Source organism: Brienomyrus brachyistius, chromosome 12 (assembly GCF_023856365.1).
Source record: "Brienomyrus brachyistius isolate T26 chromosome 12, BBRACH_0.4, whole genome shotgun sequence".
NCBI lineage: Eukaryota > Metazoa > Chordata > Actinopteri > Osteoglossiformes > Mormyridae > Brienomyrus > Brienomyrus brachyistius.
The window spans coordinates 16,055,235-16,073,333 of NC_064544.1; the positions used below are offsets into that span (position 1 = coordinate 16,055,235).

Sequence of the window (18,099 nt, forward strand, 5' to 3'; positions counted from 1 at the left end):
TCTCAGCATGACAGCTTATTGTTGCTGTTTGAATGCATCAGTAGGTCCATCCATCCATCCATCCATTATCTACAGCTTTTCCGGGTCAGATCGCGGGGGCAGCAGTCTAAGCAGGGAAACCCAGACTTCCCTCTCCCCGGCCATTTCATCTAGCTTCTCTGGGGGAATTCCGAGGCGTTCCCAGACCAGCCGGGAGACAGAGTCTCTCCAGCGTGTCTTAAGTCTTCCTCGGAGCCTCCTCCCAGTGGGACATGCCCGGAACACCTCCGCGGGGAGGCGCCCAGGAGGCATCCTAATCAGATGCCCGAACCACCTCATCTGGCCCCTCTCAATGTGGAGGAGCAGCGGCTCTACTCTGAGTCCCTCCCGAATGACTGAGCTCCTCACCCTATCTCTAAGGGAGAGCCCAGCTACCCTGCGGAGGAAACTCATTTCGGCCGCTTGTATTCGCAACCTCGTTCTTTCGGTCACTACCCACAGCTCATGATCATAGGTGAGGGTAGGAACGGTAAATTGAGAGATTTGCCTTTTGGCTCAGCTCCTTCTTCACCATGACAGACCGATGCAGCGCCCGCATCACTGCTGACGCCGCCCCGATCCGCCTGTCGATCTCCCGCTCCATCCTCACTCACTCGTGAACAAAACCCCGAGATACTTAAACTCCTCCACTTGGGGAAGGACCCCTCCCCAACCCGGAGAGAGCACTCCACCCTTTTCCGGCACATCAGTAGGTCTTCAGATGTAAATAAATATTATTTATTTCTACTCTTATTGTCAGGTCCTCTTAATTATGTTAAGTAAAAAGTTTTAACACAAATCACAAAAATCACTCCTGCTTTTACACTATATTGGCAAAAGTATTGGGACACCCCTCCAAATCATTGAATTCAGGTGTTCCAATCACTTTGGTGGAGGGGGGATTGTGGTGTGTGGTTGTTTTTTAGGGGTCGGACTTGGCCCCTTAGTTCCAGTGAAAGGAACTCTTAATGCTGCAGCATTCCAAGCCATTTTGGACGATTTTGTGGGAACGGTTTGGGGATGGCCCCTTCCTGTTCCAACATGACTGTGCACCAGTGCAGAAAGCAAGGCCCATAAGGACATGGATTAGCGACTCGAGTCTGGAGGAACTTGATTGGCCTGCAGAGTGACCTGACCTCAACCCAATAGAACACCTTTGGAATGAATTAGAGTAGAGACTGTGAGCCAGTCCTTCTCGTCCAACACCAGTGACTAACCTCACAAATGCTCTCCTGGAAGAATGTTCAAAAATTCCCATAAACACACTCCTAAACCTTGTGCACAGCCTTCCCAGAAGATTTGAAGCTGTTATAGCTGCAAAGCTGGGGGGTTGGGGGGGTGGGGGGCAGCTTCATATTGATGCCTATTGATTTAGAATTGGATGTCATAAAAGTTACTGTACTGTAGGTGTAATGGCCAGGTGTTGCAATACTCTTGGCAATATAGTGTATATTATTCTGAATTTGAGATTCAGAGGAAATGGGATTCAAATTCATTTCAGTTCTTCAGGTACTTTGTTTGTGAATCAGTCTTACTTGGACATTTGGAGCAGATGAAGTTGAGCTTCTCAGTCATAGGCAGGCTGACCCAGTAATGTGGGTCTTTAGATTGTACTGCCCCTGTGGTTCCACACAAGTTACTGTTGGATATGTTGTTTGGTGCCCAGTTCTGGTAGCAGACATTTTCTGCACTGACCCAGAACCAGAAGTTCAGGTAGCAGGAGAAGCGCAGCCCCAGCCAGACATGATCAGTGGAGGCCTTCTCAGCTCTCCTACTGACCCAGTACCGGATCTCCTCATTGTGGACAGACACCAAGTCCGAATGGTACGTTCTGCAGTAATTCAGGGCTTTATTCCAGATCATGTTACTATTTACCAAGATCAGGTTATCTGAGGCAGAAGGTAAGATGATTGTCAGAAAGCCGGGTTCAGGAGAAAGTCATGTGACATTTGGAAACTTGGAGAAAGGAATAACAATGTAGACAAAACAGCTTTCTGATGCAGTTGTGCTATGTTATGTGTACTTATAACACTAATTTTAACTTTGGGTGCACAGTAGTATATTTTTAAAGTAATACATATTAATGTTGTTAGATAAAGGTGAGAATCAGCCACTGTAGTAAGGTTATATAACTCACCATCATAGCATATGAATGGATGCTTTTCATCACATGGTGTCACATCCCACGTCCCAGGCCAGGTGACCTGAGCTAAAGCACATGCGTTATTCACATAATCATTTTGGCCAATTTTCCAGTTACGGAATGAGGAGTTTGACAGGTCTGACCATCCCCATGTGTCCTGGAACAGGCCAATCCATGCCCAAGTGTGACTTGTAATCATTGTATGTATCAAGTCATTATCTTCTTGATTCCTCACAGTGGCCAGGTCTGTGTAATTGTATCTGCAGTAGCTCTGAGCATCAGACCAATTCATATGTTGGTTAATCCAGGTGAAGTTCCAGGTAGCATTTAATCCATCTTCATAGGTGGGAGCTGTGGATTTGGACAGCATAGGAAACAGCAATAACCCAGAAGTCATTTAAGTAAGTTCTGAGCACCTTTCTGTATCAAGATTGTTTGTTGATTTTTGTTGCTTGTGTTGTAATAATAATTCAAGTTCCTCAATGACTGGTGATCTGTCTTGTAACTGGCCAGGATTATGCTGTTACATTTATGCCCATTTGTCAAACTGATCACGACCTTCAAAAGCACATAACTTTACAAACGAGAGGAGGCCATTTACCCTACCAAGTTTGCTTGGGAAGAATTCAGCTAATAGTTCAGAATTATTAAAATCTTTTCTAGCTCTGATTGAAAGGAACTCAAGGTTTTAGCTTGCGCTACATTAACAGAAAAACTATTCCATACTCTAACAACACTCTGTGTAAAGAAGTGCTTTCTCAAATCCATTTTAAAATGTTCTCCCACTATTTTCCACCTATGGCCACAAGTTCTAGTATTTCAAATCGAATAGCATCCAGACCTATTAGAATCTTGTATACCTAGATCATGTTCCCCCTCGGTCTCCTCTGCTCAGTACACCATTATAAACATAGGTCCACTGAGACATAGTGCCTCTAATAACTACCTGCTGCTTCCTGTATGTTAACCAATTTTCAATCCGAGCTGCTATAGTTCCTAAAATCTCTGCTGCTTTGAGCTTAAGCAGGAAGCATTTGTGAGGGAAACAGCAAAGACCTTCTGGAAATCTAAGTAGATCACATCGTAAGACTTTTTGTGATCAATTTTCCTTGTAGCTGCCTCAAAGAACTCAAGCAGATTTGTTAAACAGGATCTACTACAGGATCTATGATCCCTCAGAATCTTATTCGAATGCAGGTAATCTACCGTTTTCACTTCCAAATTTAAATTCAACAAATTTAAAACCTAATGACCTGTGGAAAACTGTTGATTCATAAGCTGGAACATTGCTTCCTCCATTTAACACAAAACAACGTTGATTTTTCTCTGAACCTAAATGGGGAGCTGCGATTGACATCCATTATACTCAAGCAGGTGACATTGTTAATTGTTTTGCATTTCCTTTAATTACCATAAAGTTTGTACATTTTTGTACATTTATTTGTGTGGCTATTTTATGGGAATCTTTGCAGAACACAAACGTCTTTTTTCAAAAAGCCTTTAACACTCAACCCTTCAACAGATCTTGTATGCATGCACTACAACAGAACCTTCTCTCATTAAGGCTGTCAAAGTTACTATGGGGTAAGTCATGGCTGGATAGTATACTCTCAAAGGCATGTTCCATTTGTCAGAAAAGAGCTGGTTAATGTTACTCACCAGTATAACAGATGAAATATCCCGTCGTACTCCAATATGAACAATTAATATTATTCCAACCACCGTCGTCTCGCATCCCAACGCAGTACAGGCCATTATTCTGGTTGTACGTTGCAATCATAGACCAGTTGGTATACCCTGTGTCTCCTTCTCCTGAGGACCACTGCCATCTCCATGATGTTCCATTCTTCAGTCCTATCCAAGCCTCCCCAGTATAATCAGAGCCTACAGACCCAATTAGTCTTTTCATTTCCTCCATATTGTCAATGGTAGCCAAGTCAGTGTAATTCTGTCTGCAGTAAGCCTGGGCGTCAGTCCAGGTCAGGTTTATGTTTACAAAATGGTACTGATGTGAAAGGCATGAACAGTGGCTGTGAAACTCTGTAAAAAAATGCACACAGACAAACAGAAACAAATAAACACATTGATCATAAATAGAAAAATAGAAAGGCTTTTGTAAGTTCATCATCTTAATTTACATTTTTGCCTTTTGTTTCATCAATCTTCACAAATGAGAAATATTTTTGGTATCAAATCCCACTCACTGCAACCTGAATTTGAATTAATTTAGCCAAACTGAACTTCAATTTCATTACCTGAATTCCAGAACCTAAACATGAATATGTTTACTTGAACTTGAATTAAAGAAACCAAACTTGAATTTATTATTTGAACTGTAATTTCTGTTTCTTTGTGTGATAATAATAAATCAAGTTCTTTAATGACTGCTGACCTGTCTTACGATTAGCTAGGATTGTGCTCAGTTAGATCCATGTTTTTTTGCACTTTCTGAGTATCGCAGATGTTTCCCCTGTTTTACTGGAACTGAATTTCTTAGTCCAATTTTTCTTTACCTGAATCTTATAACTCAAATTTTCAATAGCTGAGTTTTACAACCTGAACTACTACAAAATCAATATGATTTCAAGTTTGTGTAACAAATTAAAATTTGGTATATCTAATTTTTAGATATTTTAGACATTTAAAGATACAGAATTTTATTATTTTTATTTAATTTATCTTTAATCTTTAAGTTGAGATAAACGTATTCAAGTTTGGGTTCTTTGATTCAAGTTCGGGTAAACATACAGTATTCAAATTTAGGTTCTGTTATTCAGATAATGAAATTCCAGTTCAGGTTAACACATTCAAATTCAGGCTGCATTGAGTCTGATTTGACACCATACAAGTGAAATGACAGAAACTGACCTGAAATTAGTAGAATTTTCAGCAGAAGAAGCACATTACAACCCATTATGCTGATCCGATGGGCTGCATAAAAACATCGTTTATGGTACTGATCATGTAACATACATTTGAGCACATACATGCATGCACATTAATATTTTGCATAGCTATATTTGTAGGGAGTCCTTTTCGACTCCCATTTTAAAATAATTAATTAACCATCAAAATGTTTAGAAATATGGTAATGTTTTACATTATTTGCATCTTCATGATGCATTTGTAACACATTCATAGAACATTCATAAGCAGCATGTAATAATAAGGATGATGATGATGTTGTAATATTATACTATTGTCACGATAGTCGGAACAGAGAGACCGGGATCCAGGTATGCAAAACGTCAAGCGCTTTATTGGGATAAACCAGAGGCACCGAAAGGGACGGGCAAGAGGCAAGGAGGTGGTAAGCCGGGGAGTCAGTCCTACAGGGAAACACGAGACAAGATCACACGGGGGTTCGGGAAGGAGACGAGCCGGAGCAGGCAGGGTTGAAGGGTCAGGTACGGGGACGGGTCTGGAACGGGAGAGAGAGAGAGAGGTGAGGAGAGGACACGAGGCAAACAGGCAGGGTTAGGTTTCAGGGAGAGACGATCGACAAGAAAGTGTTCGGTAAGGCTTCTAAACATCAGCGCAATACTTCGCAATGGGCAAGTGTCTTCTGGCTGGTTTTATCCCTAGACTCATTATGCGTAACGAGCCGCAGCCGGTGGTATCTGCCTGCGTGGGCGTGACAACTATAATGTAGTCTATAAATTTGTAACATTTTCTTATAAATCTGCTTCACATTCAAACACACATCCACACCTATAGTCAATTTTGAAAACATGCAAACTCCACACATATAGAGCATGAACTGGAATCAAACCTCTGCACCACTATATATCACTTTAGAAATATACTGAAAACAAATAATAGAAAATCTACATAAAAATACTGTTTGGGATGAATAACTTTTACAGTAACAAAGGACTATTTGCAAATTGCTACAAATATTTACTAAGAAAAATGTTTTACTAAGTAGCACATTCTGTATTATTCTTTAAATATAAAGTTGTAATTTGTGTAGAAGTGTGAAATAAATGAACATTTAAGATTTCAATAATGTTAATATAAGAATATTCTTTAGTAGAGTTATATTGTAATTGTATTAAAACGTCTTAAAATAGGATGGTTTAAGAATTAAATATATACCGTTACCTGATCTCTGTGAGTCTGGGGGGTTTCTGTTTATCTGTGCCTGTTAAAATGACTCCTTGTATGTCTCTGAACGTAAGAGTATCAAATGGGATGTTCTGGAATACCTCTTGGAGGACACATAATAATATATTTAAAACAGAATACACATGTTGTTGCATATTTGGTTCGCTTATAGAGTTTTTTAAACATGCATTTGCATGGCTGGGAGGACTGGGAAAGAGGAAACCTTTATTTCTGCAATGTTGACTACATGACCTCGGGGAATTCCACACCAAGGAAATAATTAATCATTCAACCATGATGGTCACATGAAGGACAGACAGGTTCAGAAAACACTGGCTATCCAGTATTAAACATGGCAACTCATAAAAGCACCAGTTGAACTTGAATTAACCCCAAGATCAGTGCTTAGTCTATGTCAGGTCCTGCCAGAACACAGAACGCAAGGCCTGTCTGATTATGAGTGCCTGGGATCCAGCACCCATTCACGTGGATCCAGCACAGGTCTGGCTATAAAAAAACAATTACAATAAATAAAATATCTTTTTTTGTATTTTTTTTATATTTATTCACAACACTTTCACATACAGTAGGGTAACAGACTTCGGGAGCGACACAGCCAAAACAATAAACAAACAGCACTAACGAACACGTCTCAACTAAGCTAATTCTAAACGAAAAGAAAACGGGAAAACAAAATGACAAAACTAACTCTGACTCCCTCACCAAAAAATACAGTAAACCACACGGAAAAACAAATGGGCAGTCACTCCTTAGACACTTAACAGACATGAACATACAGGAAACACCAAAGCTGAAACACAGTATCCGAGGTGCAAGGCAAAGAGAGGGGTCAGTCAGAAGGCAAGAGATCAAAACCGAAGGCAAAGGTACAGAAGGGCAAAGCAAAAGTCGAAAACCAAGAAACCAAAAATGTCATACACCAATAATCAACACCGTTGATTATTATCTCTACAGGTGGTGAATAAGAAGCGGACGAAGGAGAGGATATCACAGGACGGGAACCAAGTTTGCGAGGCAGAGGGGTTGGGGTAAACACAGTCTTATGGGTCAGAATAAATTCATCAGCAAGAGTAGCAGCTTCAGCCAAACAAGTTACCTTTTGTTCATTCAGGTACACCACTACGCGATCAAGAACACAATTTTTAAATTCTTCTAACAACAATAGTTCCTTGAGTTGCTCAAAGTTGGAGACACCACTCGCAGCACAGCACTTGTCAAACAACAAAGTTTTCTCACCAGGGACGGATTACGGACCGGGCCAGCGGGGCCGTTGCCCGGGGGCCCTTGGGGTGCAGGGGGCCCGTGGGGCCCCTAGCCCAAAACAATTTGCAATGCTTATCAACAATGTATTTTCGTTTGTCTATTTTAGAGGGCCTACATTCTTTGATCCTCTGCCTACAAGGGCCCCTGACCCTACAGGGAGGGCGTTTGGCTGCCAAGGGCCCTGGAATTGTGATGGTGGTGGTGGTGGTGGTGGTGGTGGTGGTGGGGGGGGGGGCCCTCGCGAACGTTTTGCCCAGGGGCCCACACAACCCATAATCCGTCCCTGTTTCTCACGGGCAAACTCAACATGGGTTTATGGGTTTGGCTGGTGGTTTTAACCAGCTTCCGGAAATTCTGCCGGTAAGCCTCAGGTACTAGTTCATACGCCCTTAACACAGTAGCCTTAACAATGTCGTAGTCTAGACTCTGTTCTAATTCCAAAGCCGAGCAAACTTCCTGAGCCTTCCCCACTAACTTACATTGCAGAAGCAGAGACCAAAGATGCCTAGGCCAGTTCAAAGTCGTAGCAATCCTCTCAAATATAGCGAAATAAGCATCCACCTCATTTTCCCGAAACACAGGAACAAGAGCGATATAGCGACTAACATCAAAGCCAGAATTTCCACCTCCAATTTCCTGGGAGACTGGTGAACCTTAGGGAGAACGAAGGCTAGACCGAGGAGCGTCTGGGGCATCAGCCTGGTCACGGGCAGGCAGGTCGGCTGGAGGGGCTGTACTTGGTGATTGTACTCGACGCGGAAGGGGCACAGGTTTTTGTTCACCCATACCCATTCTGCACAATGCCACCTCCTTGTCAGCCTCAACCTCCACTTCCCAGACACAGAGTAACTGAGCCTGGTACTCCTGCCTTTTAATCTCCAGTTCTAACTCCGAATTGTCAGCAGCAGATCCTCCCTGGTTGAACGTGGATCGCCGAGATCCATGCAGATCCCTGTCCCCAGATCAACGCTGCCGGCTTCCGCTGTAGCCGTCAACCGTACGGGAGTGGGTGTAACACTCGGCAAGCCGCCTAACTCAGGTAGGATACCCTGTCTAATCAGCTCATCCTGCAACGCTTGCTTTATAACCCGCTTAGAGGCTTCAGCGGGGACCAAAACATTAAAGAACTCTGCTATTCCTAGCAGACCGTCCTTACAGCACTTATCGAACTGTTCGAGTGTGGGGTAGAGGGTGAAAGCAACGAGGTCGAACTGAGCCATTTCCACTACACAACCACACACCCCCCCCCACACAAAATAAACCAGCAGACAAACACCGGAAAATGGAAAGGAACGGACGAGCCCCCAATTTACCACATACAAAGCAACCAAGAGCAGAGCTGCTGCTACTTTCCCACCACGGCTTTTTCAATACTAGATGCGGAAGCAGCGTCAAAGATCGGGGGCGTGGCCTGGTCCGGGAGGCGGAGTCGAAGGGAGCAACGGGCGACGATCAGGATCTGCAGAGCAACCCCTCCCCTGAACCTTACGGCACGTAACAATATGCATTGTAATTTACAGACCAATATTCACACAATTTCACATCCTTCATTAGTTTAGATTCATTCTTCATAAGTCATGTTTTTAGCACCGTGCTTTAAAAGCTTTCTAGGACCTGCGCCTACCTCATTATACCTCTGCTCTCATATGCCTTTTGCATTCTGGCACCTTCTGTTTTACAAACTATGCACTGCTCACAATGCTATTATACACTCAAATCACCAAAACCTATTAGTCCTAGTCAAGTCTCAGGTCTTTGAGGGGCAAGTCCAAGTCTCAGGTCTTTGAGGGGCAAGTCCAAGTCTCAGGTCCTTGAGGGGCAAGTCCAAGTCTCAGGTCCTTGAGGGGCAAGTCCAAGTCTCAGGTCTTTGAGGGGCAAGTCCAAGTCTCAAGTCTTTGGTCACAAGTCAAGTCTTAAGTCTCTCATGTTTGTACTGAGCATTACTTCATCTGCTGCATGCCATCCACTCTGCTTAGAACACTGCATTGCTGTATCTAAACAATTCAAATCATGTGTTATCATCACTCCTTCATATACTGGCATGCAGAATCAGCATTGATTAGTTGTTTGGTATATAACCACTTTAAACAGGTTATCTCAGGCACTGGTCCCCTGCGGACCATGGCTTTTGGTGTAGGATGCAAATAAGTAAACGTCAGGAAAATCACTAGGACAGCTGAACTTTATTTGGGGTCAATCAAAAGGTGCTTCAATAAGATGTTAGGGTATGGGTGTGCACACTTATGCAAACACTTAATTGTTATTTTTTTTTTAATGTATATATTTTACCCCCTAACAGCTTTGTTTTTCAATTGAATTGTACATGTTATACACTGTAAATAATTTCTGTCTGCTTCAACTTAAAAACTTAAGTTCAATTGCTGCCTTAAAATTACAAGTAAAATCAAATTGAATATACTAATTATTTCTACTCATTATTGTAAGTGGAGTTGAGCTTTAAATTGCTCTCTGTAAATTTCTGTGACTGATTAGTACTTGTTGTTACTTACTTACTGTAGTAATACAAGACCGAATTATTGATAACTTATTAACATGCTTTCTGTTAACTTGTCCCAAGTAGTGATTTCAACTTGCTTATTTCAGTTAAATTAGGTCTGGGCATCATTTTTCTCGTGAAGGTTACATTCGCGTATTTATTGATTTAACTTATAAATTATAGATAAAAAAGAAACAGACGCAAAATCATACTTTCTAGTTTTATTTTCAACATTACACCAAACATATTTTTTTTCCCAAGCGATGCCAAAATGCCCATGTAAATGAGACCAGCAATAAAGACTTTCTTTAGAATCTAAATAAAGGCAAATGAAAATGAAAACATTAGAAAGTTGACTCATCTTTAATGTCCTTCATGCCAACTTGTTCTACAATTTGTACCTCAGGAGCTTGTTTCTTAAGCAGGAGAGATAAAATGTTATAGCAAACATAATAGTGCCACATTCAAATTTCATGAACTCCTCCACTTACATCTTTCTCAAGACAGTCCAAAATATCTGAGTGCCTGCTTCTTTCCAGACTTGGTTGCTGCTTTGTACACCTCCAGCAGTCTTGGGACCAGGGCATCAAGTCCTACAAGAAAAGCTTGAAGAACGTCTGTAATGACAACTCTCTTGAACTCTGCCCTAACCTGGGGACACAGCAAATAATACACGAAAGCCAAACATTCTGAACATTTGTGAAAATGACAAACAGTATACAGCATTTTGCACACAACATACTTCATATCTCATTGTGGACTTAATATACAATTGTGCGATTGTTTACCTGTCTCTCAAGAAAGAGAGCTGGCCATCTGCTAAGAACCTCTGCAGGGAGTGGCTGCTCTCCAATGATTTCTTGCCTGCATTGTGAAAATGTCAGTTCATCCACAAGCTGAGGATCAGGATCTTTTTTTTTGCATTTCAGCCACCATCTTCTTCCGCTTTTCCTCTCCATTTTCTTTACTCTGTCCTTCAGGTGGATCTGGCAAATAGTTCACTTCACCCTTCTTTGACTTCTTCACACGTTTACCCTTTGCATCTCCTCCTTATCTTTTGTTGATTACCACCTCAGGACATCCTGCTGCAGCTAACTTTTGCCGATAGTTTCCCAGCTTAAATTTCAGGCCGTGAAACCATGAGTACCATCCTCTTCCATACCCTGGCTCTTTCAGACAGGGGTCCTTCTCCACTAGTGCTTTGGCTACACTCTCATAATGATGCTTCTGAGGATAGGCACTAATCTTTGACATACTGTCTGCAAGTGTGTCAAGGTCTTCAAACCTTTAGGAATTACCATCACAGATCCATCCATTGCATACTTACAATTTGCTTCTTTCAGCTGAAGTTCCACATCATGTGAGAACTGTGGAATCAAGAAGGGATCAGGCCATTCCCCAGAATCCCCACTACTGACAGATGGTGGGCTGCAAGTGTCCAAGGTAGAATCTGAGAGAAAGGCATCAGCAGTGAACAATACTTTTAATGTTGCCCGCTCCATAGGAAGGTCTTTGATGTCAGTCAAGTTGTACAGCTCATTATTGAATTATGGATCAGCAAATTTGTAAAATGAATCTGCCTCTCAGGCCAAGCTTCGTTCGTAACACTTGGCATAGCTCCTCAATGCTTGGTGGGATGTTTTCAATTGAAAGGTGTCTGATTTCGCTTTCAGATATGATAACTCGCAGCAGCATTGTAGACCACTTTACCCCGAAAAGGAGAGAAATAGTACAGTAAGTAAAACATTCAGTACATATTAAGACCCACAATTTTCTGCAAAATAGGGTGCCAACCCCCCCCCCCCCCCCAAAAAAAAAATCATTCTATTTAGGATTAAATCATGAAGTGTGAGTTCACCCCCAGCTCTGACCTCCACATACAGCATATTTTTGAAAACGCCACAATATTGGGCGTTGATATGAGGCAGGAGTTACTCAGTGTCAGTGTCATCCTGCATGCATTTAAAAATAATTACAATATTCACTAGTCAAGCAACTTACTGGGGTAGAGATATTTAGGCGGGAATAAACAGGCTGCGGATAAGGTATTCGTTTTCAGTGGTGGGGTTCGTGTGGAGGGGGTGAACAAGATCGCCGGACATTTTAAGGGCCATGTGTTAGGGAGAGCTACATGAGGGCAGGCTATCCGATGAACAGTGTTTTTGTCGATGTCAGATTTTGAATAAACAAAATATTTCCAAATGACTTAGACCACACCGCACCCGCGCACACCTTTTCGCAAGCTTTGTAGATTCGCTTGTCACCCGCTGACGAGCTGACTTACAAAGCCCGCGAAAAAATGTACAGAGGTGTGGTGCTCAAGCCTAAAGCTGCCATCAGTATCTTCAGTCGTTAGGAAATATTCAATTGTCCATTGGATAGTCTGTCTAAAATATATACACTCGTATATAAAAACTCTGAGATTCGCGGGGTCTATAATTAAAGCGAACGCTGGTTTTCCATTTTTAAACGGTGTCCTAAACTAAAAGTTCAAATTAATTATGTAAAAAAGTGATGTATTGCAAATCCTCTCTCAAACAGTTCCAGCACAAACAGTATTCACCCATAATGTCTGATAAAGTTGTAATAGCCTACAACCATACAATGGTTTATGCCAACCACGCGACCTACAAACTGCGATTAGCCACACTTAAACCAAGAGAACACGCACTGAATTAAAAGAAAATCATTAAGTAATCATAAACAATACTACATATAGAATATTATTTCTTTATAATCACAAATTGGTATCCTGATTAACTAAATGTTCGGGTTGAGTTATAATCGCTGATAAAAGCATCCACTCACCTCAAATCACATCAGACCCCACCTCTGGTCTTTCACCTGAACGCATTGCGGTCACGTTCATGACCTCGCTCTGAAAAATTATTCATCCGCTGTTTGCTTTCACTTTACATTCTGTATCAGTGATATATCTGATTTATCTGTCAAATATTATATATTACTGGAAAGAACTGCAATATATTTCAATTCTCCAAATTTTAATGTATGGCGGATTAACACGTTCACTTTTAAACAGCCATATTTACAGCTTTAAATTAATCTGGCATCTTCAAATTTACATTTCAGTGTACTAACTTAAAAACATGAGTTGTAACACTGAAAACTCATACAGTTCAGTTGAAATTGCATAAATTACAGTTTTAAGTTGCAGCAAATGAAAGAAGTATGTTACCATGACTTATTAGTCAAATCATTTTTTACAGAGTAGGTTACATTAAAGGTGGAAAAAAATTTTGAAATGATTTATCACGATGTCATTTGCTCACAACACAAAAACCTGGCATTTTAACAGTGGTGTGTGCTAGTTCTATATCCACTGTTGCCCTCTCAGGCCTCACATGAACAGAGGGTCTTTGAGCAGAAGCTTACTTCTTACCATTCTCTTCCTACACACTTGATGTGTCACACCCCGATCGTGCTGCTCCTCCCATGTGCCATGCCCCCTCACCTACCTCGTGTGGATTCCCGGTAATTACCAGCTGTTTCTTGTTTCATTAGTCGTGTACATTTAAGTTCATGTTTGAGTGTGTTTCCCTAGTATTGTCATTGAAGTTTTAACCCCACTAATATTCCTCTGTGCTCCCGATTGTGTCAAACCCTTTAATAAATCCCGAGTTTTATAATTATTTTATATATATGTTTATATTCCTGGATTCCCGTGCTTCCCTTCCCATCTTGCCTACAGCATCGTATGAGAGGATGACTGGGCTGATGATACTGATGTGTTGGATGAAACTATTTGATACTGGTTTAGTGCAGTTTTGGTCAAAGTGATGTCCAATATCGGCACCAGATGTCAGGTTGAGTAGAAGCTGCTTATCAGGGCATAATATTTGTGTACAAAGGGACCTTTTTACACCCTTAGTTTCAACCAACTGTAGCTAAAACATTTTAACACAAATATTCTACCCTACCTGACATCTAATACTGGTATGTGGACAAGATGTGGACCAAAAAATCCTGCTCCTATACAGTAAAGAATATGAGCCCTGGTGTTTACATAAAGATGTGACATCGGCATCACATTTTCTCAAGGGGAAACCAAGCATCCCAACTGTGTACTGTAAGAGTGTTAGCTGGTGTTTATTAAGGATACTACAGCTAAAGCTACAGAATGGCCACCAATGAAGACTACTCTCTCTCATGTGCACTGGGAAAGTCATAAATGAATAGTTTTTAAAAAAGCATGCACTTCTGCTCTATCCTGTCTACTAAAATCATACACATTGGAGAAAAAAGACTTCCACTTACAAGTCAAATATGCGACAAAAACCATAACCCTATGATAAAGGAAAGGATGCATGTGTATGAAGCTTTGTGAAAAGTACAGCAATTTCTATACTCCCTTCAAAAAGGCAGGATATGATATTTTGAATTTCTCCATAAACGCCATCACTGCTTTTCAAAACAGTCCCTTCATCTCTTACTAAGGTTATACAGTAGCTTTTACTGGTATAAACCAGTCTTTTACACACCATTCTCCTGTGCATTACTATTTCAGCTGGTGCATGTTTTTGTGTAGAAATGAAGGCACTTTTCTTATCACCTGTTGTCTCAGTCACCTCGCCATTACCCAGAACAGTTGTGTCTTGATATTTTGTGAAACTCTTTACTCTTGCGTTATCTGTCAGTTCCGAACAAAACTCCTTCACTTGCTCACTAACTCCATAGCTTGTGGTGAAGAGTGGTATTCTTCTGGGCAACAGGAATTCGTTCGCAATCTGCAGAGCTATACACTTTGTTCCAGTGTCAACAGACCACCACTGGCATTCTCAGGCACAAATGCAGAGTGTGCCCAGAGTGGAGCCCACAATTTCGCTGACTTTGCAAAGTGAGTTAGCAGGTGAACACTGAATGTCATAAATGCTTCCCCATACAGTAACTGACACTTTGCCACAAATTCGAACAGCATGTCATCTGCTTTGCCGATGTCTTGGAAGGTGACATTCTCTTTCAAAAGTAAAAATACTGCTGACACCAGAAGACCTACAGTAGGTGCTGAAGCAAACCATTCAGGACTGTCCAGCCGTACAACAGAAGCCATGCTCACCACTCTGGGGCCTCCCAGTGCCTGAACTCTGCAAGGGGTCTAAGAAGTTATATTATTACAGCGTGCCGTTTGTAAAGTTACTCAGCACTTTTTTTACTTTCAACATTTTGTGAACTTTTATTACATTTAGCTAGAAATAAACAGTGCTAATGCGCATCACAACTTTTTCCAATGTGTAATATTTGCTATATGTAAAATTACTTACTGTTTGTAAACATAAATTATACTTTTAAATGTTAAATATATACGTTAGATGTAAATGCTAAACATCAGTGTTAAATGTAGACTCTAAATGTTGAGAACACATGCAAATTATCCACGCCCCTCTGACTTGTTTGCATGGAAATGGCCGGTAACAGTGAAAGTGCACTTAGTGGCTGCCGGAGATGGAGGACAGCATGGTGAATTCCAGTCCTTTAGAGGCGGCAGAACGTGTGGTTTTGGCAGGTGTTCGCGCTGCACTGTGGAACGGATTTAATGCCACCTTGAAATGCAAACAGGACATTGATCTGTGCACTGGGGGATCAAACCACTATTGCAGTTGAGGCAGAGGAGGGAGACAAGGAGGGACGTGGAGGCAGGAAGCAGGTAGATAAACAGAACTTATCATGCAAGTTATAATTCATTTTTATACAGAAAGTATTAAAGTTAGAAACCAAAATGTAATTATTTCTGAGGTTTTTGAAGCCCCCCTATTCAGGCAGGACCCTGGTTAGTCAGGTCCAACAATACCTGAGGTCCTCTCTTCAGATGTTTATTTCTACTCTTATTGCAACAATGACAAGAAATGACAGATATTTGACTCCCTGTACACAATCACTCTTCTAATCATATATGATTCTGAATCTGCAGTGCTGAAGATCAAGAGCTGGGGTTTCAACCCCTACAGCAGAAACACAGGAAGCAAATACTTCATCTGTGCAGTTTTTCGTTTAGACATTGTAACAATTCTTGCACGTACTGCATTCGCGGATCAACCTGACTTTTGGAGCAGATGAAGTTGAGTTTCTTAGTCTCAGGCAGGCTGACCCAGTAATGTGGGTCTTTAGATTGTACTGCCCCTGTGGTTCCACACAAGTTACTGTTGGATATGTTGTTTGTTTCCCAGTTCTGGTAGCAGACATTTTCTGCACTGACCCAGAACCAGAAGTTCAGGTAGCAGGAGAAGCGCAGCCCCAGCCAGACATGATCAGTGGAGGCCTTCTCAGCTCTCCTACTGACCCAGTACTGGATCTCCTCATTGTGGACAGACACCAGGTCCGAATGGTGCGTTCTGCAGTAATTCAGGGCTTCATTCCAGGTCATGTTACTATTTACCAAGACCAGGTTATCTGGGGCAGAAGGTAAGATGATTGTCAGAAATCTGGGTTCAGAAGAAAGTCATGATAATTCATTTTAATTCATTTTTATATACATTTGGAAACTTGGAGAAAGGAATTTATTACCAGAAGGATAGAGTGAGTGAAATTCACAAAACAGTGAAAAAAAAAAACTTTCTGATGCAACTGCACAGTTATGTGTACTTATAATACTAAATATAAGTGTAAAATATTTGTAAAATAGTATAAATTAAAGTTGCTAAATAAAGGTGTGAATCAGCTGCTGTAGTAAAGTTACATTACTCACCATCATAGCATATGAATGGATGCTTTTCATCACATGGAGTCACATCCCATGTCCCAGGCCAGGTGACCTGAGCTAAAGCACATGCGTTATTCTCATTATCATTTTCAGCATTTTTCCAGTTACGGAATGAGGAGTTTGACAGGTCTGACCATTCCCATGTATCCTGGAACAACCCAATCCATGCCCAAGTGCCATTTGTAACCATTGTTTGTATCAAATCATTATCTTCTTGATTCCTCACAGTGGCCAGGTCTGTGTAATTGTATCTGCAGTAGCTCTGAGTGTCAGACCAATTCATATGTTGGTTAATCAAGGTGAAGTTCCAGGTAGCATTTATTCCGTCTTCATAGGTGGGAGCTGTGGATTTGGACAGCATAGGAAACAGCAATAACCCAGAAGTCATTTAAATAAGTTCTGAGCACCTTTCTGAATCAAGGTTGTTTGTTGATTTTTGTTGCTTGTGTGGTAATGATAATTCAAGTTCTTCAATGACTGGTGATCTGTCTTGTAACTGGCCAGGATTATGCTGTTACATTTATGCCCATTTGCTGTTAAACTGATCACGACCTTCAAAAGCACATAACTTTACAAACGAGAGGAGGCCATTCACCCTATCAAGTTTGCTTGGGAAGAATTCAGCTAATAGCTCAGAATTATTCAAGTCTTATCTAGCTCTGCTTGAAAGGAACTCAAGGTTTTAGCTTGCGCTACATTAACAGAAAAACTATTCCATACTCTAACAACACTCTGTGTAAAGAAGTGCTTTCTCAAATCCATTTTAAAATGTTGTCCCACTATTTTCCACCTATGGCCACAAGTTCTAGTATTTTAAATAGTATTGAAGTAACTATTTGGTTGAACAGCATCCAGACCTATTAGAATCTTGTATACCTAGATCATGTTCCCCCTCGGTCTCCTCTGCTCAGTACACCATTATAAACATAGGTCCACTGAGACATAGTGCCTCTAATAACTACCTGCTGCTTCCTGTATGTTAACCAGTTTTCAATCCGGGCTGCTACAGTTCCTAAAATCTCTGCTGCTTTGAGCTTAAGCAGGAAGCATTTGTGAAGGAAACATCAAAGACCTTCTGGAAATCTAAGTAGATCACATCGTAGGACTTTTTGTGATCAATTTTCCTTGTAGCTGCCTCAAAGAACTCAAGCAGATTTGTTAAACAGGATCTACTACAGGATCTATGATCCCTCAGAATCTTATTCGAATCCAGGTAATCTACCGTTTTCGCTTCCAAATTTAAATTCAACAAATTTAAAACCTAATGACCTGTGGAAAACTGTTGATTCATAAGCTGGAACATTGCTTCCTCCATTTAACACAAAACAACGTTGA

At 41.2% G+C, this 18,099-nt stretch overlaps 2 protein-coding genes across 8 annotated transcripts in view; both read right to left on the minus strand.

The window, feature by feature from the left end:
* Positions 1-1,410: 1,410 nt before the first annotated feature.
* LOC125704517 (secretory phospholipase A2 receptor-like) lies at positions 1,411-17,389 on the minus strand. The gene is made up of 3 exons (XM_048970150.1): positions 17,317-17,389; positions 2,156-2,719; positions 1,411-1,907 (listed from the first exon to the last, which is right to left on the minus strand). The coding sequence occupies exons 2-3, from the start codon at positions 2,556-2,558 to the stop codon at positions 1,516-1,518; spliced, it is 795 nt and encodes a 264-aa protein (XP_048826107.1). The 5' UTR covers positions 2,559-2,719; positions 17,317-17,389; the 3' UTR covers positions 1,411-1,515.
* LOC125704515 (putative C-type lectin domain family 20 member A) overlaps positions 15,870-18,099 on the minus strand; it is a 56,330-nt gene continuing 54,100 nt past the window's right edge. For all 7 annotated transcript variants that reach the window (XM_048970145.1, XM_048970149.1, XM_048970148.1 and 4 more), the window contains exons 4-5: positions 16,750-17,106; positions 15,870-16,454 (exon numbers count right to left, since the gene is read on the minus strand). In XM_048970145.1, coding sequence (XP_048826102.1) covers positions 16,036-16,454; positions 16,750-17,106 — 776 coding nt within the window. In that variant the 3' untranslated portion in view covers positions 15,870-16,035. The remainder of the gene's footprint in view (positions 16,455-16,749; positions 17,107-18,099) is intronic.